Here is a 23803-nt window from a genome sequence, read left to right as displayed (position 1 = left end):
ATGGAACCTCAAAAACCAAAGTTAAGTATTTCTCCCAAAAAAAAATCAAAAATCAAAATTAAAGTACGTTTACTTCTAATATGCATTAGTAAGTAGAGAAATGAATTTTAGTTGAAAAGATTCTGGAGGAAAAAGGTAAAAAGCAAAGAGAGAAACCATTTTAAGAGTCGGTAACGGGTCGGGTTCATTCAGACTGGTTCGGACTCTGGATTGTGTCTTGGATTTGGCATAGCATCTGATCTGAGTCGCTTACTCCGTTTTTGATTGACCGAAATTTGGAAATGCCGGTGAGAGTGGCAGAGAGCTCCGCCCCTTCTCAACTTTCAGGTACTTCTCTATCGCTCCTTCTTTCTTTCTGAACATCGCCTTGCCCATTTCCTAGGGTTAGGGTTTTGGCCGAAATCTGGATTGTTTGGTATATGTTGTAGGATTGAATTCTCTCAAAGACGCTAGCTTTTCTGTGTTTTTTTGCTTCCAATTATTTTGACTCGCCATTTTTATCATAAAAATATGAATTTTGAATTCTATTTTACATATTACTGTGAAGGTTCAAATTGTGGACAGACCTCTCCCCCAGCTTGCTCACTTTTAAGCGTTGGACAGGTTTCTTTTTGCCCCTGTCCCTTTTGTGATTGTTTTGCTGGTTAATATATTCTGGAATTGAAATTTAAGAATTGCCTCTGTATTGACTTATTGGGCATAAGAAATGACATTTGGAAGTATAAATGTGTACCACTGGTAGTATGGCATTGTAGCATTAAGGTCATAATTCTGTGGCAGGCCTTCTCCGGCACTCAGAATGTGTCTAGTCTGCAAAAGGACGAAGCTTGGAGAGTAAATGTTCGTATACAGGGCTGTGACCTTGAACATGGTTATCTATGTGGAACCATGGAAGCCCTTAATGTTCCTATGGCAGACACACCGGTAAGAAGTTTGTGCTTTTCTTCGGTTGGTCTTCTGTCACCATGTGAGGATTGGCATTAAGGTTAAGAATTTATCTTAAATGTATTAACAAATAAAAGAGTGAAGGAACAACTGCGTCTTTTCGGAACTGTTCTTTACAACATTTATTGACATAGTGGTCTGGAAAGGCATTTATTTTAAGCATTTTCATATCTCATTTCGGCGTTTTCGATTTTCATACTGCTGTGATAGTCTAGAGTCTGTAGTCAATATCAGTGTGATATTCACGGATTATCGTGTGTCTCATAGGATATATGAATTAGGGGTTTAATAGCATGATTAGGATGCAAAAAGACTACCCTTGCATATTGATCGTATTTCATTGCAGACAGCTGACACCCCCCTTATTTTGATATTTTGGTAACCTTCACTGAGTATTTACTTTGTTTTTCTTAAATGTATGTTAGGTAGTTACCTTTTGGGAAGGAGAGATCGTTGACACCAAGAATTATACTTTCTTCACTGGAAAATGGGAAGCAACGTATGTTTCTTTTGTTCTTTTAACCTATACTCAAGCATGGAACCTAATTAGTTAATGCTAATGTGTGTGACCTTTACAGACCAGAGGATGATATAAGGCACTGGACCAAGTTTCCTTCTTTTTCGGCTCTACAGAGCCATGTGGAAGTTGATGGCGGAAAATCATTAGATCTGAGTAACTATCAATACATATTCATGGTAACTGACCTAATTGCTTTATTATTCATTGGTAAAATCACTTCTTAAATGTCAAATGAAACGTTGATAAGGTCTTTGACTTCCTGGTGCAGAGATGGAAAGAGCAATACTTTGTGAATGTTGGCACAGACTGTGGGCTGACTATAGCTGGCTTTTACTATGTCTGTTTCTCTTGTAGTGATGGCTCCATCAATGGTTTCTATTACGATCCTAACAGCAGGTATGCTCGCTGTTTCCCTTATTTTTTCCATCGTATACTTACTATCCTTATCATGCATTGTCTTGTGTTTTAATTTTTTCACTTACATTGCGACAAAGTGATTGATAAAAGATTACTTGAACCAACCTGCAGCCCATTTCAGAAGCTTGAGCTGAAATCCACTAACGAGGGGAGACAAGGTTTCAGCTTTTCATCATACGAGCTGCGATAGAGTTGAATATACCTATGTATCCTACCAGAAATTGGACAACTTGGGAAATTTGTTGTACAAGCATTGAATATCCCTTAGCTACTTTTATCTGCTAATTACCGTTTCTTATTGACTTGGGGGTGATATGAAATCAACGCATGTTTAGCCAAACTTTCAAATCAGAAGTTGAATTTATTATTGTGATCACAAGCAAAAAGATCCAAACTTTGGTTCTATATGATTCTTGTATGCTAACTTTTTCCCTAGATTTTAAATTACATATACATGTAGTTTCATAATTTCAACAAAGGCCCAATTGGGTAAATACCAACCAAACCCATAAATAGAAGTTGTGGTCCCCAATCCAACTGTCCAAGCTTCAAGGATGAACATTCAAGCCATTCAATGACAGTTTTTCTTGGTGGAGATTCAACACAAACTAGAACAATTTGTCCCAAAGGAACTGATGAAAATTGGGCAATCACCAAGCCCTCATGATCAGGCGTTGAAGACGATCACGGCCGTGGGACCCACAATACTCAACTTGTACAGCTTGATCAGCCAAAAGCAGGGCCCACTTTGAGAGTCCATCATTCTCAAGTTCCAGTGCCAACCAAACCCCACACAACACAACCTTAGCTTTTTACCTCCTTTCACTACATTGATGCGATGATGATGAGGACATTTATTCCTCCGTGCAGCCCACAGAGACATCCTCGTGCATGAGCTCACGCAATTCGTAACCACAGTAAAAAAAAATGATTTAAAAAAAATAATACTAATAAAATACAGCCAAAATCTATACCCACTCGCAATGCATTTACCCCATTTCATGAGGGACGTGGCCCTCTTTTTATTTCTCTCTCTCTCTCTCTCTCTCTAACCACCCACTCTTATATAACTTCCCTCATTTCACCCTATAACCATGTTTGCTTTCGTTTTCTCTTCCTCATCACTCAAAGTACACAAAAGATACCTCCCCTTATTATTGAATTCACAATTTGATGGTACAAGTAGCAAAGTTTGAAACAATTGTACAATTTCTAGACTGGGGTAGCTTCTAGTTTTTCAGAACTTATGGAAAGCTTGCTCTGTGATGAGGTTTGGCCGTCAAGTCCTGCTGTGAATGATCCTATGAATCACATTGGTTTTGATCATTGTGGTTCAAAGAGTTACTGTGGATCATCAATGCACACAACTAAGGAAGACTTTGAGCAGGCTCTTACCATATGCTTGGGGAAGGAGATGAGTTACATGCCTGGACCTAACTATGCAGAGGAATTGTGTTCAAATAATTTGATCATTGCTAGGTTTAAAAGCATTCACTGGTTTATCAAGGTCTGTATATATATATATATATATATATATAAAGTTGAACTGTGAGAGACTACCCTTTTCTTAGCAGAGCAAGAACTACCATATATCTTATGTTCAAAGTTATTTCTTCTTGAATAATCATGGAAATAATCTCTCTCTCTCTCTCTCTCTCTCTCTCTCTCTCTCTCTCTATATATATATATATATATATGTATATTTGTTTGTTTATTTGTTTATTCGTGTTTCCAGTGTAGAAGTCGGTTGAACCTCTCCCTTGGAACTGTTTTCTATGCTGCAAATTACCTTGATCGATTCATATCTATGAACCATTGTAATGTAAGAAATATAACACGATGTATCATTTTCTTTAACTTTTCTAATGTTCCAATTTCTTTAGTTTTTTTTTTTTGGGATAAAAAGTTGAATGCAAATGTGCATTATCTATGCATTTTCAGGGATGGGAATATTGGATGGTGGAATTGTTGTCTGTTGCCTGTTTATCCATTGCCACCAAATTCAACGATACCTGCACTCCGACGCTGCTCGAAATTCAGGTAACTATCAGTTGATGTAATTTGTTTAACTTCTAGGAAATGCCATCATCTTCTATCATTGTTGACTGTGCTGTCCTGTATATATGTTGAAGATGGAAGATCTTGACCATTTATTTGAGCCAAGCACAATCCAACGAATGGAAATGATGCTGCTAAAGGCATTAGGATGGCGCCTTGCATCTACAACATCTTATTCTTACCTAGAATTGTTGACACGGATCATGGACTCATTGAAACCTCAACTTCATCAAGAGTTCATTGCCCGAGTCAACAAGTTGCTTCTTGGAACTATTTCAGGTACAGATATACGAATTATATCAATTATACTGATATAGAAAAAATGAAACCAACCAATGTATTTGAACGGTTCAGATTCGAAGCTGCTGGGTTTTAGGCCAAGTGTGATTGCCATGTCTGCCCTAAGGTGCAGTCTGGACAAGTTACAAACTTCAACAGCAACATCTGATGCCTGCCTCACTTGTCTTACAAGTCTCTTGGATCATGATCGAAAGGTTAAGCATCAAAATCGCTTTTTTTTTTTCCTTTTTTTTTTGCTTCGGTTTTTCGTAATTAATATGTGATATTTTACTGTTTTATTGATTGGTTTGTGATGAACTTATAATGTAGGCCGAGTTGGTGAAATGCCATAAGATCATGGAAGAGCAATCGGTTGATGGCTTGGACAACTTAATAGGTCACGGGATTTTCCATTTCTGCCCTTCAAGTCCCACAACAGTGTTGTTGAAGGAGCGTATTAACTCTTATGATAACCATGTTGATTTCTCTCTCTTTAATATGAGAGGCCGAAACATAATCAATGCGGAACCAGGTAGTAGGATCAACAAGAGAAAGAGAGAAGAAGATGATCAGTAAAACATGTTTTTTCATTTAATAAATTTCCCTCAACTGTTCCAAAACATTAAGATTGTCAAGAAAATCCTGACACAGAATTTAACAGATTCTATGAGACAAGAAATGAGCAAAGCTATGTTCTTTCTTCTACATATATAGCTCTCTCCTGCATGCATATTATTTCCACACGTCTACACATTAATTGTGGTTGCCTTTCCTTATATATGCTATTGCTGGACTGCTACCAAACTCAAGCTTGCCAATTTATTTTGATGAGACTGGGAGAGTTGGGATCATGAAATTATAAACGTTAATGGTAAATGGTACTATAGATTTCTGGTGTATTTTTTTCTTTTCTCATGTTTGTTGTTGAGAATATAAAAATTTAATTATTAACTTAAATAAGGGACTTATAGTTTAAGTAGTTGAGAACATTTATTTCTGCACTCGATGTCCAAATTAGATTCCCTGTTCTTTCAATATCGTTGGTATAAAAAAAAAGAAACTTATTATCTTAAAGAACTTTTAGTTCATGAAATGTGACACATAAGAATTAAAGTTCACCCCACAAGACACAAGGTAAACGATATCCATAATTTCCAACAATAAGAAAGAGGGTCCCACCACAATATACAGCATATGACGTGGAAAGTTCTTTGCCAAGTGTTATGCGTGTTGAGCGTGGATAAGGAAGGTAAAGAAGACATAGCATAGCATAGAACAAAACCCAAAAAACCAGAAAAGAGAAGAAACCATGGCAACTTCATCTACCATAATATCGTCTTCTCTCCTTCCCACCAGAGTTTTAACAGCAAATTCTCAAAACCAGCAACTCTGCCATTTACGTAATGGGGCTCTGCCTAGCACAGCCTCCAAGAGAAGTGCTGCCTTAAGAGTTCAAGCTGCCAAGCTTCCTGCTGGGGTTTGTTTTTAATTTGTTCCTTCTGTCTCTCTGTAATTCTGTCATAAAAGTTCACTTCTTTCTTCAATTATATTGTATTTGTATGCATATTTTACCCTTTTGAGAGATATAATTTTGTGATTTGAAAACATAAAATGTGCGTCTAAAATTTCAGGTGGTGGTGCCAAAAGTAGAGCCAAAATTTGAGGCCCCCTTCCTTGGGTTCACCAGGACTGCAGAAATATGGAACTCTAGAGCTTGCATGATTGGACTTATTGGAACTTTCATTGTAGAATTGGTAAAATTCTTATTCTTATTCTTGGTTTATGGTCTGGTTTTTGAAAATTGAGGAAGTTTCTGAGGTTTTTTTGGCTGACCTGTTTTATATTGGTTTCATGATTTTCAGATATTGAACAAAGGAATATTACAGTTGATTGGAGTGGAAATTGGAAAAGGTCTTGATATTCCTCTGTGATCATTGTATAAGGGGGGAACTTTATTTGTTACAAGCACTGGTACAAAACTGCATTTTGTAATTCATCTCAAGTGGGTTGCTCTGTTTTGCACTTCAAATTAATTTGTGCGCAGATCAGACTGTGTAATATATAGAACTTATGCTGCAAGGAACCCCATGCTTCGTTTTCGATTGTGGTCATTCTTTTGTAGGCTAAACGGTATAGCATCTAAAATGAGCTCTTCTGATCTTTCCTATCTTCTTATGTCCATGACGACCCTTGATTCTGTTTTCTTCATGCGCTCCGCCAATTAACATGCCGTACAATCTTCAATGCTCCTGGTTTAAGGTCAATCGGAACTCAGATTTGATGCACATTAAAATGGAGCTTGATAATTACAGTCTATACGCAACAAAATCACCAGGGTTGATCTATTAATAATCAAAATTTAGTTCAACAATTCAGACCCTAGTCCCACGAAGTCTCGGATGACCGCTAACCACTCCGATAACAAAATTTCTTTCCGAGGGATTTTACATCAAAGTTATATGTAGCTGCCACCATAGATTCCTTTACATTATCTGGATATAGGTATGCATACATGTCATGATGTCACATGGCGTAAAGATACTGCATGAATGTGTTTGGTGCATCTTCTCATCTAGTTGTATATCATTATAGAGTGCAAAGGGCATATGAGGGGATTGGAGCAAATCTACACATTCCTTGTGATATATCACCAAAGAAAAGAACCTCTGACTGCCACTGAAGATACTGGGAATGAAGACATTACAGGACCCTGCAGATTCGAGCATCTATAATTGGAACTTCTGAATTGGTATTAGATACGTCCAGTGCTTGGGCCAAAGACAGCCGGCGGTTTCTCCATATAGCCTCTGCCCAACTCTTCACTTTTTCTCCTTGATCCTTTCGGTTCTGTTGGACACAAAGTACTTCTGCATACCCGCCTACACAATCAATTAATTATATCAGTCCAGACAACCTGTTTAGACTCTTTAAATTGAAAAGTCATCATGTCAAATAGCTGCAATGATAAAGGTCATAGCAGGTTTCCAGACAGAGACCTATTCTACTTGAATTGGAGCTCTGGAAGTTTATCACAACTCCTTAGGTACATTTGTTCTTTTCTTAAAACTGGTTTAACATGTATGCAATAAGACCAAATCTCTTGTAAGAATATACAAAGCTGATTTTGCAAAAATGGTCTTCGTTCGGTTATAATATCTAGTTAATATTATACTCAAAGTGCATGCGGAGAAACCATTTGGATGCTCAGCCATTACCTCTTGCAAGGGCCACTATATCACTTCTATCTACCTTTGCTTCAGTACCTACACAACCCAATTAAGAGCAATGAACAATTATTACCTGCTCTCAAATGTGGAGAAAATTATGGCACACTTAACACATACCTTCGGTCTCAAATGGTGGAGCTTTCAGCAACTCTATCGCCCTTCTATAAAGGCCCTGTCAATTGTAGGGGGAGGGGGAAGAATAAGGCCATAGAAATAAAGTATAGCAAGAAAACACAAGATTCTAAAGTTGATAAAAAGAAGTAGATAGGATAATATACAAGTTCTAACCTCTTGAATCAAAAGAGCACTAGAATGCTCTAGCATTGCTTTACGCCGAAACATGAGAGCTATGCAGGTTAAAACAACACCAACCTTCGGATGGTGAGAGCCTACACAAAAATCAAGGAAACCACAAGGATATCAACTCATTGTTCAATAAAAAATCTGAGAACTTTTGCACCACTCATAACAAAAGTAATAACAAAGCAACACACCAAAATGTTCCTCTGTTATGGTTAAAGCCCTAGTCAATATCTCCTCGGCATCAGCAAAGTTCCTAAAAGAACACAGGTTAATCTCATGGTCAATCTAGCTTAAAAATGAAAAAAAGAAAGGCTCAACAGTAGTCAAGAACTTACCCCAAGTGAGCCTCAAGCTGTCCCAAAGCACATGTGGCAGCAAGGGAAACTTCCTCTGGTGACATATTACAGGCTGCCAATGCATTTGAGTTACTGAACTCTTTATTCTTGGACCCCCCTTGAATAACATTCTGGTAGACATCCTTTGCCAACGAAAATTTCTGTGACGCATGTAGGAATTCTCCATAGGATAAAGCAGTACTACCTGCATAGCTTTAAATTTATCATCTCGTGTCGACCAATGTCTTGTGTAAGCCACGATGACGTATAAAATGAACCTCACCGGTGATTTCCAGGTTGTCCTTAAGTCCTCGAAAGAAAGACTCAGCTGCAAAGAACCCAAATTCAGAATTTGCTTTTCCTGATACTCAGAAATGTACTAGTTGGGGCAAATGTGAGTGTAAATTTAGACAAAGGCTAAGTTAGCCTTTAGCTGTACCTGACACAGTATTGCCATGGACAAGCTCAACAAGCCCTTTTACTGCTCTAGCACGAGCATGTATAACCTCAGAATCTCCACCATTAGATCCAGGCTCGTTCTTCACCAACAGTTCTAAGCATTTATCTGCGAGCACTGATGAGGTATCATCCTATATAGGGAGAACCATTTACATATACTTAAACCATACAAAAATACAAGAAAACATTTCAAATCGTTCTCATGGTGATTACCTGCTCCAACTCTAAGTGAAGTCCAACAAGAGCCTCCAAGGCGGCAACTTTAACAAAAGCCGGAATGATTTATTAGTCAATAGGTCATTCTATTAAGGAAATTTAAAATATAAAAATATTTAAAAAAAATCTTACCCCTGACACCAATTGAAGAGCTGGTCAAGTCTTGAACTTTTTGCAGTTTATCCATTGCTTCATCAAAATTTCCTCTGAAAAATTAAATATGAGTTTCGTAATCCATCAAGCATAGAACTTAATTGGGTTTTGCAATGACCCAAAAGAAAAGAAAAAAGGAAAAAACCTTTCAGATGATAAAGTGGACATGGCCAATAAAACCATCCCCCTTGAATCATCACCAGCAGGGTCCTGCCCTTCACTTGGCTGAGTCGAAAGGCACTGTTCCAATACAAGCAGACCTTGTGCATACGATTCATCTACATTTCCCATATATCCAAAATTAAAACAAAACTTCAATTCCAGAATTCAATTTCAAAGTTGAAAAAAATGGGAAATTGAGAAGACGAGAGTTGAAAAGGGACCTGATTTCTGGGACCTGGCATGAGAGAGAGCGTAGTTGATCATCTGAAGAGCAACAGGGTTGGCGTTTGAGCTGTTGATCCCATCGTGAACTAGTCTGGACGGTGGTGATCGTTGAAGGAGGGAGGTCCCGAGCTTGGCGGTTCGAGCAACGGTAGCCCCAGCTCGTGACAGCTTAACTGCGGTGTGAATCATCGCCGGTTGCTGGTTTCTCTTCCTGAATAGGAATGTCCAAAACCCTAAATGGGTATGCGAGGGGTTTTTGTTTGTTGTCCATAAAAAAATAATAGGGAAATTGGAAAATCAAAATTTTGATATTTTCTTATTATTTTATTTTCGAATTTAATTATATTTGTAAGGAAAAACTCAATCAAATTCAATTTACCCTTTCACCCACCAAAAAAATTAAAAATTAAAAATTAAAAATTAAGTCACCCTTTTTCTCTAGCAAATTCAATTTACTTCATAAATTGACTAGCTTATCTATAAATTATTTTTTTTTAGTTGGGCACGAACTCTTATTTCATTTTAGTTTTTCAATTACTTGGATTTTCGTAGACTATTGTTTTGCATATTTGTCCCTTTAAAATGAAGTAGTTGTGTATTGAATTTTTTTTCCGTAAATGAGGGTAATTTTGGGTAATTTTAAATTTAACATGTGTATATATACACTTCATTGATATCTTAGTACATGTTTATACACTCATATAATTAATTAACTCACTTGGTAACTAAATTTTGGAAAAAGTTATGAGGCCTCTAAGTAGAATTGTTTTTACCTGCATTATCATGTGTCCTGCACTTTTCCAAATCCTTGTTTTTGTTCTTATCAATTGGAAAGGACTGTTTTTTACATGTATTAAGATGCAGGGCATTAGGAGGCTATCTTTTCCTAGCCAGTCCATAATCTTCTATCTTCTTCTATATTCCCAAATCAAACTTTTTCAATCAGAAGCATGCATGCCAATTTCTGTTGAAACCTGCTTCCGAGACACAAAAGAAAGATCCTTTGATTTGATGTGATTTGGTAAAGGAAGATGCATAATTGTGTTTTAGAAATCACTTTATCTTAAACAATGATGAAGATTACTTGTAGTATCTTAACATGATATTACTTTTGCAAGATAGCTGCTGCTACTTGTAATTTAAAGTAGTTCATAAATTTTTCTGCTTTCATAAGCATTTGATTCACAGGAATAAATTGAGGATCAAGTAATCCAAGTAAAAGTTTCATCATTCAACTTCACCCCGACCAGAAAGAGGTCCTGTGTGTTTTGTTAATTCTTTTTTAATTTAGAAATTTTAGTTTAAATTTGTTTATAGATAGTGGTGGAGAAAAGAAAGCCCTCAATGGGAAGCAATGAATATATGCCCTTTTATCATCATGAAAGTAAAAGTGGAAAGAGGGTTGAGAAAGAAAGCAAAAGAGACTGAAACAGCGGTTAAGAGAGGATGTTAAAAAGCTTGATGTTGTCTCAATTTATATATATATGGTTGTGGTGGTGAAGTGTTTTCAGATTAAGTACGTCTCCAATTCTCAGTCCATTTCTCACCATATAGACATCAATGCCAACTTCCTCTTTTCTATTCCCCCTACTCTTTGTTTTAGCCTCAATCTCAGTTACAAGTAATTCTTCACCTTCTTCTTCTATGTACTTCTTGTACTCTATTGATTCATGCACTGTGTTTTATTTTTTGAGTTTCTAATTGGGTTTTTCTTGTTTCAGATGGGGCTCAACTCATTCTAGTAAACAACTGCAATGAAAGTATATGGCCTGGTATACTTGGCACTGCAGGCCTAGCCACTCCCCAAAGTGGCGGTTTCCACCTCGGCAGTGGCCAAGAACTAGTTCTTGATGTACCTGAGAAGTGGTCAGGAAGGATATGGGGCAGGCAGGGCTGTCAATTTGACAATGATGGAAAAGGCAATTGTGAGACCGGCGATTGTTTTGGCCAATTGCATTGCCAGGGGAAAGGGGGTGTGCCTCCAGCAACCGTGGTTGAAATGACACTCGGATCATCAACTTCACCCCTGCATTTCTATGATGTGAGCTTGGTTGATGGATTTAATCTACCCGTGTCAATGAAACCAGTCGGGGGTGGAATAGGCTGTGGTGTTGCCTCATGTGAGGTTGATTTGAACGTTTGCTGCCCATCAGCATTGGAAGTGAGGAGAGGAGGCAGGGTTGTGGGGTGTAAGAGTGCCTGCTTGGCTATGCAATCTGCTAAGTATTGCTGCACAGGAAGCTATGCAAATCCAAACACTTGCAAGCCAACCCTTTTTGCGCATCTGTTTAAGGCCATATGCCCCAAGGCCTATAGCTATGCTTTCGATGACTCTTCCAGCCTTAACAAATGCAGGGCTTCGCGGTACGTCATCACTTTCTGCCCTGCCCAATGAGCAATGGCTGAAGGAGATTTTAGACATTGTCAAATATATTGTTCTGCAATGAAGCCAATGGCTTTTGTAGTACTATTCTATACTTAAAAGTGAGGTTCTTATGTTTTTTTTTTCTTCATTAGAAGATTGGATCTACTTTCTTTTTATGATCTGTTAGAAGCCAACTTTTAAGTCACACATCAACTATCACATAATATGACCAAATGATGTGATCATTAGAAATTACTCTACAGAAATTAAATGGCACTTTCCTGTTGGTGAGGGGCCTTAATGCCAATTGGGTGTCCTAGTTTAAATCCATTAACTTTGAGAAAGTCTGTCTTGTAGCTGTTAGAATTTTAAGGATAATTGTTTGTACCTAATCAGACAACATTTACGGAGTGTTCAAAGCCGATTTGCATAATATCCAGTACGATAGGATAAACACAACTAAGCTGCATTTGATGTCAAAACAAAACAGAAGGAAAGCTCCAAATTGTACAAGTTACAACAACAAAGGAATCTTGAAATCAGGCAAGATGAAGATGCACTTCAGCTTACAAACAAAACTAATCAGACACCATTTGGAGCACTGCTCTATAAAACTCTGGGTTCTAAGAGTTAGAGATGAACTTCTAAACTGAACCATCCAAGAAAGAGAACATGGGTTCATACACAGATGTAGCATTGATTCATGAGGAGGTTGCAGTTGCACCGACTTTTGGATCGTCTCTGCCGGTACCAAATGTTCAAGAAATAGTAAAGAGTGACCCTTTGCATGTCCCTGAAAGATACCTTATTAAAAATCAAGAGGACATGCCAAAGGGTGCAGATCATACATGTAAGCTTTCTTCTGAAATTCCTACAATTGATTTCTCTCTGCTCTCAAGAGGACATAAGGAGGAGCTAACCAGACTTGATCTGGCTTGCAAAGAATGGGGCTTTTTCCAGGTAAAAATATTGAAATAATCTATCATATTTTGTTATGTGACAATGTTTCATTTCTTCATATCTGAGTCCAGTATGATACTAATGAATGACACATTATTTTGGAAGAAAATTTGGTGAAAAAATTAATATTATAATTTATAATCCAAATCATGACAGTTCCACACAAAAGAGTGACCTACAAGTAGAAACTTTCTCAATGCAACATGTTAAGTTAAATCAGCTTTGCTGCAGATGGTAAATCATGGAGTGGCAACAGAAGTGTTGCAGGGCATGAAGGATGCTGCAGCAAAGTTCTTTGAACTTCCTGTAGAAGAGAAGAATAAAGTTGCTATGACATCAGACGACATACAAGGCTACGGGCATGCATATGTGGTTTCAGAAGAGCAGATACTGGACTGGTCTGATTTACTTTTTCTTATCGTTTACCCATCTCAGTACAGAAAGCTTAAGTTTTGGCCAACCACCCCAGAGGAATACAAGTATGTTTCTAAAACTCAGGGGAAAAATAAAGTAATGTTTAATTTGAAAACATTAGATGAATTCAAAGAGAAATGGTAGTCTCAGTAGTCCACTCATAAGTAGCTAATTGAAAGCCATTAATAAGCGTGGGGTTTTATACCTGTCGATGGTCTAGAATCATCCACACACGTGTGGACGACTGAGCCCATAAAATCAAACTTCCAATTTTGTTAATAAATATTGTATTGGTGAAGGGAGGCTATTGAGGCATATTCTATTGAAGTCAAAAGAGTTGGAGAGGAGCTCATAAGGCATATATCTCTAATTATGGGGATGGAAAAGGATGCTCTTCTTGCACTACATCAAGAGTTGGTCCAAGGTGTGCTTGTGAACTACTATCCACCATGTTGCATGCCTGAGAAAGTACTAGGCAAAAGTCCACACTCTGACACAAGCACCATAACCATACTCATGCAAGAAGACAATGTAACCGGATTACAGATTCGAAAAGAAGGAGAATGGGTGCCGGTGAAGCCAATTCCAAACGCTCTCGTTGTGAATGTGGGAGATGTTGTTGAGGTAAAACTTGCATTTAGTTTAAATAGAAAAGTGATCCTAATTGAACTATAAAAGAGAAGAATAATATTTTTTTTCTTTGAGCTTCATACTTGTTCTTGCTGTGACAGATATGGAGCAATGGAAAGTACAAAAGCATTGAGCACAGAGCTGTGACAACTGAAAGCAAGGCGAGGCTATCTTATGCAACATTTCTTTTCCCACATGATGATGTTGAAGTGGAACCATTTGATCATATGGTGGAGTCTCCAGGGTCCCTTCGGATGTACAAGAAAGTTAGATATGGAGACTATCTGAGGCAATCCTTGAAGAGAAAAATGGAGGGGAAGGCACACACTGACGCGGCAAAGACTGCAAGTTAAGAAAGATGGTGATTCTATTTTAGAAAACCAGAGAAAATAAAAAGACTTAAATCAAGTCTCTAATGATCAAATCAGTTTATGTGACTTTTGTAATACAAAAATAGCATATAGCATCAAGGATGCAGTTTTTGGTTTCTTGTCTATGTAAGAAAGAAACCCTATAAAATTTTAATAGTAAGCTTTCTAATTCAAGTAGCCAAAGCCAAATTACAGGGGATTATAATAAGGAAAAAGCTTGGCTCCTTAAAATTGAGGAGGAGCTCCTCTTTACCACCAATGTGGTTTGCACATGTGTCAATTTTTTTTAATTTTTTGTTGAAACTTTGTCAACGCTGTTGGAATTTGATGAGTGTGAAAACTTCATTGGTTTTAAGGAGGAGCTCCTCCTAAAGCCTATCATCACTCATTATTATATCCACTAGCAAAGGTGCTCGGGCAATGCTGCGGTTTTAAAACCGTCTAAAATGTCTACAAAGTTGTAAAAATATTTAGCAAGTTTAAGTTACAAAATAAAGACTAGTAACATGTTTTATATGTTGCTTGTCATGTTTATTAAAATATGATCAATATTTTAATAAACCAAGCAGCAATCAAAACTGACATCGTGATATATGCAAGAATTGTGATATAAGAGTTTACTATGAAAAGCAAAATACGAAGACAGTATGAAATGAAAGAAACCCAAAAAGAAGGATGAAATACCAAACTTTCATTCAAATCAAGAAACACAAATAAAACATTTTGGACGAAAATTTAACTACTTTGAACATAAAATTCAGGGAGAATAATTGAACAAAAAGTTTTGAAGGAAAATAGGAAAAAAAAAAAACATTTTCAACCTTGTCTAGCCTGCAAAGAACCTCCTTCTACTCACCGCCTCTTCTTGACTCTCTCGTACACGGTTAACATCTTACAAAAAACTGAAAATCCACAACAACAAAAAAAATATAGGATAAGCATCTTTCAAAATAGAAACATAACAAAGTGGATGAAACACATTAAATAAGAGATATAATTAACTGCAATCATTAAGTTTTACTAAAGGTTTGGCAAAATTTGAGAATCAGGAGATTGCAGTCGACAAAAGTCTCTCTTCCAAAAGCATAAGCAAATATCATACCAAAATCATTAGCCTTCAAAAAGGATGGAAGCAGTTTCATAAAATCAGAAAAATCAAAAGGGGAATTTAACAATTTGTCGATTGTTACAATTGTTTTCATGGTTACAGGCTGCACTTCTAGTAGAGTGTAGAATTGGGAGAAAAAAACTTTGAGAAATTAGACATAACCTTTAAGAATTGGCAAGACAACTTGTCATACTTTATACCAGTTATGAAATTTATATTGAGAGTGCAATTACTGCTTAAGTGATTATAAAGGCAAAAGTAATAAAAATGTTCTTTTTGTACATGGTGTACAGCCCTCACATATACGAAAACCATTTTGATGCATTCAAAATTACTTTACTCTTTTGCACTCTTACACGAACCTGAACCCCAATTTCTTCATCTCCATTTACCTAATCAGTATAGAAGTACGTTCTATGAGCAAACAATATAGATCAAACTCTATTAGATGACCTAAAGAGATAAATATATTCATCCATCAAATAGCTTGTCATGCAATAAGAAACAATGGCTATTGTTCTTACAGACTTTATCTTCCCTGTAGAACGTATTTCAAGCCGAACTGCGGCAAAGAATTTTAATGCAATTCCTCCAGATGTCACTTGTGGAGTACCATAGTATACACCAATCTTGCAAAATATACATCTGAAAAATTAATGACTCAAATTCAGCTGCTTAGACCTAGGCACTCAAATCATAATTATTGCAACGGGCCCAAGAATGGGTCATCATAAATATCTGAAAATTTTAAGGCCCAAAGTCAGCTACTAAGATATAAGCACTCAATCTCAATTGTTTCAATGAATCCAACTACATACCATCCAAATATAGATATACGTACCATCCATTCAGCTGCTTAGCCCGTACTCTAAAATCAAGCCCCAACTCCTTCAGTTGCTTCTCATAGTGAAAGGAACCAACCCCAAAACCAGGCAGAAACAGCACTGGAAGGGAGCCTAAGGTTTCACATCCAGCTTTCTCATAATGCACATTGAATTTGGGCTTCCATTCCCAAAAGCAACTACTCACTGGCTCACCCGATGCACCTTTGGATTCATCTGGTAGACCAGGAATCAAAACTTTAGTTACTTTAAATTAACAGCATCATAGCATGGTGCAGAACTGTATGAGAGTACTTCCATACCCACAAACTGTTCTGCAATGATCAATCAAAACAGTGATTCAACAACAATTTGACTTTACCCTTTATTGCATGAGACTAATTGATAAAATGAATAAGAATAATTTGCAAATCACATGTTGTATGTAGCTTTCATGCTTCCAACTTTTCCTCAACAAAAACAAAAACAAAACAAAAAACAAAAAACAAAAAAACAAAAAAGCATAAACTGATATGCACAGAACTTAATATCAATTACCAATCCTAAACTTTAGTTAACACCCAAAAACTGGTTAAGATATTTATTATAACTTGAGAAAAAAGACTAAATAAAATTAGCAACCAGTAGCTTTCCTGCACAACTCTAAAAGAAACACAAAGATTTATGGCAAAAAAAGAACAAATTTCTTAATTGTTTTGTTACCTTTAAAGTGGGCAGCCAAGTGTCATTAGAGTTGCGATGCTTTGTGGAATTCTCAGTCTTCTCCAAGTATTTAGGAGATCCTTGCAAAATCTAGAGAGAGAGAGAGAGAGAGATTTGGGCAGTCGCTTGCTTACACGCTTCTTCTTGCTTTAATAACCAAGCAAAAAAATGAACTTTTAAATTTGCGTTTTATATGCATTTGCTAAATATCAATCAACCGACCAAAAAACACAACAAAAGATTAGTTCAGGCTTGCACGCTGTCAAGTTCCTGTACCTGCTGAATGGTTTCTTTTAAAGTGCACCACAGTAAATGCACTTATAATTCTTCTGTCCCAAATCCACACATGCTTCAATAATTTCTACAGAGAAAGACAATAGAAGACACAAATGGAAGTTATCAGCAATAGAACAATACAGTTCAAATTTAGGAGAAAAATTTAAATCACCCTATGCGTAGCAAATCAGAAAGTCAAATATGAGCAATTGCATATCTGAAGTTTAAAATTGCCAAGCACAACTGCAATTGCAAAGCACAATTGCAATTGCATATCTCACCCTCAAATTCACTAAAAGCAGAAATTTTAATAACAAAAGGAAATGAAGTGATGGAGAAAAGAGTGATAACAATCAAACGAACGGTGAGATTCGCAAGGCCCCAGCCCAAATGGAAATCGACGGCCCCAAACCAATCCCGGAAAAGGTTTAGTTGAGGTTATTTCCAGCAATTCACTGTGCTGAAGAGAAAACAAAACGGCAAACAATAGTACAAAGATGGGCCTTTCTGTCATTGCACTGTGCTTAAGAACAGTGTTCAGTTGGATTGAGCTTTAGTATATATATAATTTCCCCATTTCTCTTTCCCCTGGTTTGCTAGTTCTTCTCTTTGCTGTTGTTTTTGTGCCAAAACCTTGACTGTTTGAGGGCATTGTTAAACCTCCTTAGGATGAATTAGTTAAAGCATATTTTTAGCCTTAATTGATGCTACACTACCATAATCAAACTCATGTGAACACTAATTAAACCTCCAAAATTATGAGATGAATATTAATATTCAAATTCCAGTGAAATGCAGAATGAGACTGCACATTAACCTCCAAAAATAAATAATAATAAAGAAATAAAGTTAAAATATGTAGAAATATTAAAATCAGGGTAGATGAAGATCCCTTTAGCTTACAAACAAAACCTAATCAGAGACCATTCAGAGCTTGCATATTTGTTCTATCAGATCATGGGTTGCTTAGCAGTTAGAGTTAGATTTACATAGATGGGTTCAAAACTCAATGCACCGGCTTATGGCTCACCTCTTCCAGCACCAAATGTTCAAGAAATAGTAAGGAGTGACCCTTTGCTGGTCCCTGATGTGGAAACTGATTTTCCATTATATTATTCATATGATCATTATACAATATATATAAAGTCTGTGACAGAATAATCTACAGTTACAACAAGTCATTATCACAAACATAAATATGGAGTTATGGCCTAATAACAACGTAACTGACAACTGACCATTTCCTATTATTAGTAGGATTAACTATTGTAACTGAAATACTATTGTAACTCCATAACACTCCCCCGTAAATCGAGTGCGCACAACATAGCAAGATTTGAATGAAGAAACTACATGGTGATGGAGATGGCAGTAGCAGTGGTCTGTAGTAGTCCAGTAAGGGAACCAAAAAGAAGAACTCCAATCTCCAGAGTTGCAACAACGACATGAGAGAAACAAAGTAAACATAACGCCCATTAAAAGGCAAGAAGTGAAGGAGCGCACGGGCTCATGGAAGGAAGGAAACTACAGAGGGATGATTGACCCAAAAAAACAATAATAAGAAATAAAGGAGGAAATCAAGTGAGACAGAGAAAGTAGTCAAAAGAGGGAGAGAGAACAAGATGCAAGAGACAATCCATGAAAAGGAAAGGAAACTCAAGATTCCAGAGACAACCCATGACAGGGGAGGAGGACATAGGTTGAGCACAGATAGAGCGTGAGAGGCCGATACCAAGACAGTAACACAATGATAGGGCTTGAGTGGCCGATACTAAGTCGGCAACACAGAGGAAGAAACAGGGGATGTGCAAAGGGAACACCGATAGCGTAGCACGGCAAAGAAGGCTCGACGAGCGTTGACGAGGCTCATGGAGGAAAGAGAGACGGCTCAGTGAGCAATGGCAAGCAATATCAACAACAAGGGGAAAGTATGGAATCTACGATAGATAAACCATCATAAATACATGGGAGAGAGAAACCACGATTGCAGACCAGGATAAGGCTCGGCTAGCATTGACAAGGCTCGCGGAGGGAAGAGAGACAGCGTGAGGGAGACAAAGAAGTGGACAAAGAGATGTCAAGAGAAAGAGAGAAACCAACAATAGAAAGGTGTGGTCTTTGAGGGAAAACAGACATATGGCCATCATGCCAAGAGATGGACAAGGATAAGGAGTGGGACTAGGTATTTGAGGAGTGAAAGAGGCACTAGACTTTGGAGGATAGGGTAAAAAAAAACATATTCATCTTGGAGAAGAGGATAGGAAAAAAAAAAAAAAAAAAGGGACTATAGGAACAAATAAAATAAGGGATGAGAATCAACATAAACAATTACTAAAAGAATTAAAAGGGGGAATAGAGACAGTGGCGGGAGCAAGCTGTAGAGACAAGTGTTAGATGGGCTCCAGACAAGTGCACTCGGATCAAGTGGGAAAACAGAGAGAGGGGGGAGACTGAAAAGTGAAAGGAAGTTTTTTTTTTTTTTTAAAGAAGATACGGGCTTCTAATAAAAACGAAAAAACAAAATAAAGGAAGGAAAGCATAAAGGTGAGGAGCACGAGTGTTTGGGATACAAAAGAGAAAGAGAGGAGATAGATATTGGAAAAATGGGGGGCTCATGACACCAAAGAGAAAGAGAGGGAGTCTTGATATAACCAGAAAGAGAGAGAGTTCAAGAAACTGAAAGAGGGAGTCTTGATATAACCAGAAAGAGGGAGTCTTGATAGATAAAAAAAAAATATTACTGATTATAGAAGGGAGGAGAAGATGGAGAACTATACAGAAGCAAACACTCTTTCGGGCGAGGAGAGCCAACGACTCTCAATGTTGGCAAATGAAGGATCGCTAATTGGTGTTAGCCATTAACTCTGATACCATGTAGAAACTGATTTTCCATTATATTATTCATATGATCATTATACAATATATATATATATATATATATATAAAGTCTGTAAAGAATAATCTATAATTACAACAAGTCATTATCACAAACATAAATATGGAGTTATGGCCTAATAACAACGTAACTGACAATTGACCATTCCTATTATTAGTAGGATTAACTATTATAACTGAAATACTATTGTAACCTGAAAGATACCTTATTAGGAAGGAAGAAGACTTGCCAAAGTGCGGAGATCATATGAGTCATCTTTCTTCTGAGGTTCCTATCATTGATTTCTCTCTGCTCTCAAAAGGGCACAAGGAGGAGCTTAAGAAACTTGACCTTGCTTGCAAAGAATGGGGATTTTTTCAGGTAATTTACCATATTGAATACATACATATACATGTACGTATACATATGCATATACATATATATATATCTATAATATTATATCAAATCTAAGTTAAATAAACTTTTCTGCAGATGGTAAATCATGGAGTGGCAACAGAAGTGTTGCAGGCCATGAAGGATACTGCGGCAGAGTTATTCGAGCTTGAGTTGGAAGAGAAGAATAAGATTGCTATGCCACCAGATGACTTACAAGGCTACGGGCATACCCATGTGGTCTCAGAAGAGCAAATACTGGACTGGTTTGACTCACTGAGTCTCTTTGTTTACCCGTCCCGGTATAGAAAGCTCAAGTTTTGGCCAACCACGCCAAAGGAATTCAAGTAAGTTTCTAAAAATCAGGGGAAAAACAGAGTATTGTTTCTTCAAATTTGTTAATACTAATTGACTCCAATGAAATATATTAGGCCATCCCCAATGGATGGGGCTCTAAAAGGGATTTATAGAGCCTCATTTAGAGCTTCGATTGAATCTTTGGGGCTCTAAAGGCATCTCTTCCACAGTGAGAGACTCTATATTCAGGGCTCTATATTAGGGGTTTGATATTTTTTGTATGATGTAATTTAATTTAGGTTCTATTTTTGTTTTTTGTTGAATTATTTATTTTAGTTTTTTGTGTGTGAACATTTCAACCTAAAAAAATAAAAAATTGGACAAGATTTGAAAACATAGTTATAAAAAAAAACCTAGCCATTTAGAACTTGAGGGTTGTAGTCTGAGTAACTTTATCAACATAAAAACCAAAAACAATGAGACAAGCTTGTTGCAATTGGCCAATTGATTACAAAAATAGAAAAAGTAGTCAACAACTATCAAAATGGGCGAGTATGACGCTGTTGAGTCGCAGGGCAAGTGAGCCAAAAAATTGTTAGGCTGGCAGCTTTTTCCAAAAGGGTCCCTATCGAGTTTCAAGGGCTGCAACCGGGTATATAGATTTAGCTTCAGCTCCGGTTAGGTTCTATCATTTAGAGCCTCAAATTCATACCATTGGGGATTGTTTTTTTATAAAAGAGTTGTTATTTATTAGAGCCCAAAGTTGGTGCATCCCATTTTAGAGCCCCCATTGAGGATGGCCTTAGAATCTGAGGATTCAACCCAAAATCAATTGGGCATAGGTGAAGGGGCGCAAGTTCCTTTAAACTATTATGCAAGACTTTAATTCCCCGACATGGGATTCACACATGATCCACGGTTTGTAGTCACTTACTTGCATGAAAGACTGAACTAAATTCTAATGTCTATGTTTTCAATAATTGTATTTCTAAAGGGAGGTTATTGAGGTGTATTCTAGTGAAGTTAAAAAAGTTGAAGAGGAGCTCCTAAGGTCTCTATCTATAATTATGGGGATGAAGAGGGACACTCTTCTTGGACTTCATAAAGAGTTGCTCCAAGCTTTGCGGGTGAACTACTATCCTCAATGTTGCATGCCTAGTAAAGTACTAGGTCTAAGTCCTCACTCGGACAAAAGCTCAATAACAATACTTATGCAAGAAGACAATGCGACCGGGTTACAGATTCGACAAGCAGGAGAATGGGTTTTGGTGAAGCCAATTCCAAACGCTCTCGTTGTGAATGTTGGAGATGCTAGTGAGGTAAAGAAAGAGGTTACAAAAAGTTTTATTGGGCAGAAAAAGAAAACTACAAAAGAGAACAAGGTTTTCTAAGCTTCACATTTATTCTTTTGATGACAGATATGGACTAACGGGAAGTACAAGAGCATTGAACACAGAGTTGTAACAACTGAAAGTAAGGCGAGATTGTCATATGCATAATTTCTTTTGCCAAATGACGATGTGGAAGTTGAACCATTTGATTATATGGTGGAGTCGACAGGGTCCGTTCGGATGTACAAGAAAGTCAGATTTGGAGATTATCTGAGGCAAGCGTTTAAGAAGAAAATCGATGGGAAGGCACACATTCAGACGGTGAAGATTGAAAGTTGATTAGCAGATGTTTAAATTTTCAAAAGATAGAAGGAAAAGGAGAAAGAAAAATTAAAACCAAGGCTTCCATCATAATTGAGTTATAAGTTTCGTATATTGTATACACTAAACGTTTATGTAACTATACATGCATATGCATTGATAATTGCAGCTCAAAATCATGAAATCATCGGAAGAAATTTGGAACTTTGTGGGCTTAAATAGTATCGCAATTATATATCATGGCCGACAGAAGTAAGAAAAAATTGCTATGACATCAGACGACATACAAGGCTACGGGCATGCGTATGTGGTTTCAGAAGAGCAGATACTGGACTGGTCTGATTTACTTTTTCTTATCGTTTACCCATCTCAGTACAGAAAGCTTAAGTTTTGGCCAACCACACCAGAGGAATACAAGTATGTTTCTAAAACTCAGGGGAAAAATAGAGTAATGTTTAATTTGAAAACATTAGATGAATATTTCAAAGAGAAATGGTAGTCTCATAGTCAACTCATAAGTAGCTGATTGAAAGCCGTTAATAAGCGTGGGGTTTTATACCATTCGATGGTCTAGAATCATCTACACACGTGTGGACGACTGAGCCCATAAAATCAAACTTCCAATTTTGTTAATAAATATTGTATTGGTGAAGGGAGGTTATTGAGGCATATTCTATTGAAGTCAAAAGCGTTGGAGAGGAGCTCATAAGGCATATATCTCTAATTATGGGGATGGAAAAGGATGCTCTTCTTGCACTACATCAAGAGTTGGTCCAAGGTGTGCTTGTGAACTACCATCCACCATGCTGCATGCCTGACAAAGTACTAGGCAAAAGTCCACACTCTGACACAAGCACCATAACCATACTCATGCAAGAAGACAATGTAACCGGATTACAGATTCGAAAAGAAGGAGAATGGGTGCCGGTGAAGCCAATTCCAAATGCTCTCGTTGTGAATGTGGGAGATGTTGAGGTAAAACTTGCATTTAGTTTAAATAGAAAAGTGATCCTAATTGAACTATAAAAGAGAAGAATAATATTTTTTTTCTTTGAGCTTCATACTTGTTCTTGCTGCGACGGATATGGAGCAATGGAAAGTACAAAAGCATTGAGCACAGAGCTGTGACAACTGAAAGCAAGGCGTGGCTATCTTATGCAACATTTCTTTTCCCACATGATGATGTTAACCATTTGCTCATATGGTGGAGTCTCCAGGGTCCCTTCGGATGTACAAGAAAGTTAGATATGGAGACTATCTGAGGCAATCCTTGAAGAGGAAAATGGAGGGAAAGGCACACACTGACGCAGCAAAGACTGCAAGTTAAGAAAGATGGTGTTTCTATTTTAGAAAGCCAGAGAAAATAAGAAGACTTAAATCAAGTCTCTAATGATCAAATCAGTTTATGTGGCTTTTGTAATACAAAAATAGCACATAGCATCAAGGATGCAGTTTTTGGTTTCTTGTCTATGCAAGAAAGACTATAAAATCTTGATAGTAAGCTTTCTAATTCAAGTAGCGAAAGCCAAATTTTAGGGGATTATAATAAGGAAAAAGCTTGGCTTCTTAAAATTGAGGAGGAGCTCCTCCTTATCACCAATGTGGTTTTCACATGTGTC

The 23803-nt window shown here is 37.2% G+C and overlaps 6 protein-coding genes and 2 pseudogenes across 7 annotated transcripts; 7 read left to right on the top strand and 1 right to left on the bottom strand.

Annotated features, from left to right (window-relative positions):
* Positions 1–103: 103 nt before the first annotated feature.
* LOC103339105 (glucose-induced degradation-like protein) lies at positions 104–2287 on the top strand. Its single transcript, XM_008242386.3, has 7 exons — positions 104–327; positions 548–603; positions 781–924; positions 1371–1444; positions 1524–1641; positions 1734–1861; positions 1994–2287. The coding sequence occupies exons 1-7, from the start codon at positions 282–284 to the stop codon at positions 2070–2072; spliced, it is 645 nt and encodes a 214-aa protein (XP_008240608.1). The 5' UTR covers positions 104–281; the 3' UTR covers positions 2073–2287.
* Positions 2288–2399: 112 nt separating this feature from the next.
* Positions 2400–4872, top strand: CYCD7;1 (CYCLIN D7;1). The gene is made up of 6 exons (XM_008244265.3): positions 2400–3389; positions 3618–3704; positions 3824–3922; positions 4015–4219; positions 4295–4434; positions 4550–4872. Exons 1-6 carry the CDS (start codon positions 3129–3131, stop codon positions 4793–4795), a joined length of 1038 nt encoding a protein of 345 aa, XP_008242487.3. The 5' UTR covers positions 2400–3128; the 3' UTR covers positions 4796–4872.
* Positions 4873–5478: 606 nt separating this feature from the next.
* OHP (one helix protein) lies at positions 5479–6379 on the top strand. Its single transcript, XM_008242396.3, has 3 exons — positions 5479–5696; positions 5851–5973; positions 6082–6379. Exons 1-3 carry the CDS (start codon positions 5529–5531, stop codon positions 6148–6150), a joined length of 360 nt encoding a protein of 119 aa, XP_008240618.1. The 5' UTR covers positions 5479–5528; the 3' UTR covers positions 6151–6379.
* Positions 6380–6535: 156 nt separating this feature from the next.
* On the bottom strand, positions 6536–9617 carry NDP1 (Tetratricopeptide repeat (TPR)-like superfamily protein). Its single transcript, XM_008242405.2, has 12 exons — positions 9296–9617; positions 9058–9190; positions 8892–8965; positions 8757–8803; positions 8524–8674; positions 8368–8412; positions 8085–8289; positions 7941–8002; positions 7735–7835; positions 7564–7618; positions 7435–7482; positions 6536–7098 (listed from the first exon to the last, which is right to left on the bottom strand). Exons 1-12 carry the CDS (start codon positions 9486–9488, stop codon positions 6920–6922), a joined length of 1293 nt encoding a protein of 430 aa, XP_008240627.2. The 5' UTR covers positions 9489–9617; the 3' UTR covers positions 6536–6919.
* A 1147-nt stretch (positions 9618–10764) lies between these two features.
* On the top strand, positions 10765–11812 carry LOC103339129 (Pathogenesis-related thaumatin superfamily protein). Its single transcript, XM_008242416.2, has 2 exons — positions 10765–10920; positions 11021–11812. The coding sequence occupies exons 1-2, from the start codon at positions 10860–10862 to the stop codon at positions 11692–11694; spliced, it is 735 nt and encodes a 244-aa protein (XP_008240638.2). The 5' UTR covers positions 10765–10859; the 3' UTR covers positions 11695–11812.
* Positions 11813–11984: 172 nt separating this feature from the next.
* Positions 11985–14222, top strand: LOC103340821 (protein LATERAL BRANCHING OXIDOREDUCTASE 1-like). The gene is made up of 4 exons (XM_016792070.2): positions 11985–12624; positions 12856–13103; positions 13338–13662; positions 13770–14222. Exons 1-4 carry the CDS (start codon positions 12337–12339, stop codon positions 14019–14021), a joined length of 1113 nt encoding a protein of 370 aa, XP_016647556.2. The 5' UTR covers positions 11985–12336; the 3' UTR covers positions 14022–14222.
* Positions 14223–19730: 5508 nt separating this feature from the next.
* On the top strand, positions 19731–22276 carry LOC148921063 (protein LATERAL BRANCHING OXIDOREDUCTASE 1-like; annotated as a pseudogene). The gene is made up of 5 exons (XR_016125003.1): positions 19731–19789; positions 20064–20223; positions 20335–20582; positions 21527–21851; positions 21951–22276. The product of XR_016125003.1 is annotated as a protein LATERAL BRANCHING OXIDOREDUCTASE 1-like (transcript).
* A 170-nt stretch (positions 22277–22446) lies between these two features.
* Positions 22447–23755, top strand: LOC148921062 (protein LATERAL BRANCHING OXIDOREDUCTASE 1 pseudogene; annotated as a pseudogene).
* The last annotated feature ends 48 nt before the right edge of the window (positions 23756–23803 follow it).

The sequence above is a fragment of the Prunus mume genome, linkage group LG1, assembly GCF_029339155.1.
Source record: "Prunus mume cultivar Tortuosa linkage group LG1, ASM2933915v1, whole genome shotgun sequence".
NCBI lineage: Eukaryota > Viridiplantae > Streptophyta > Magnoliopsida > Rosales > Rosaceae > Prunus > Prunus mume.
This window is presented reverse-complemented; position numbering and strand designations above follow the sequence as displayed.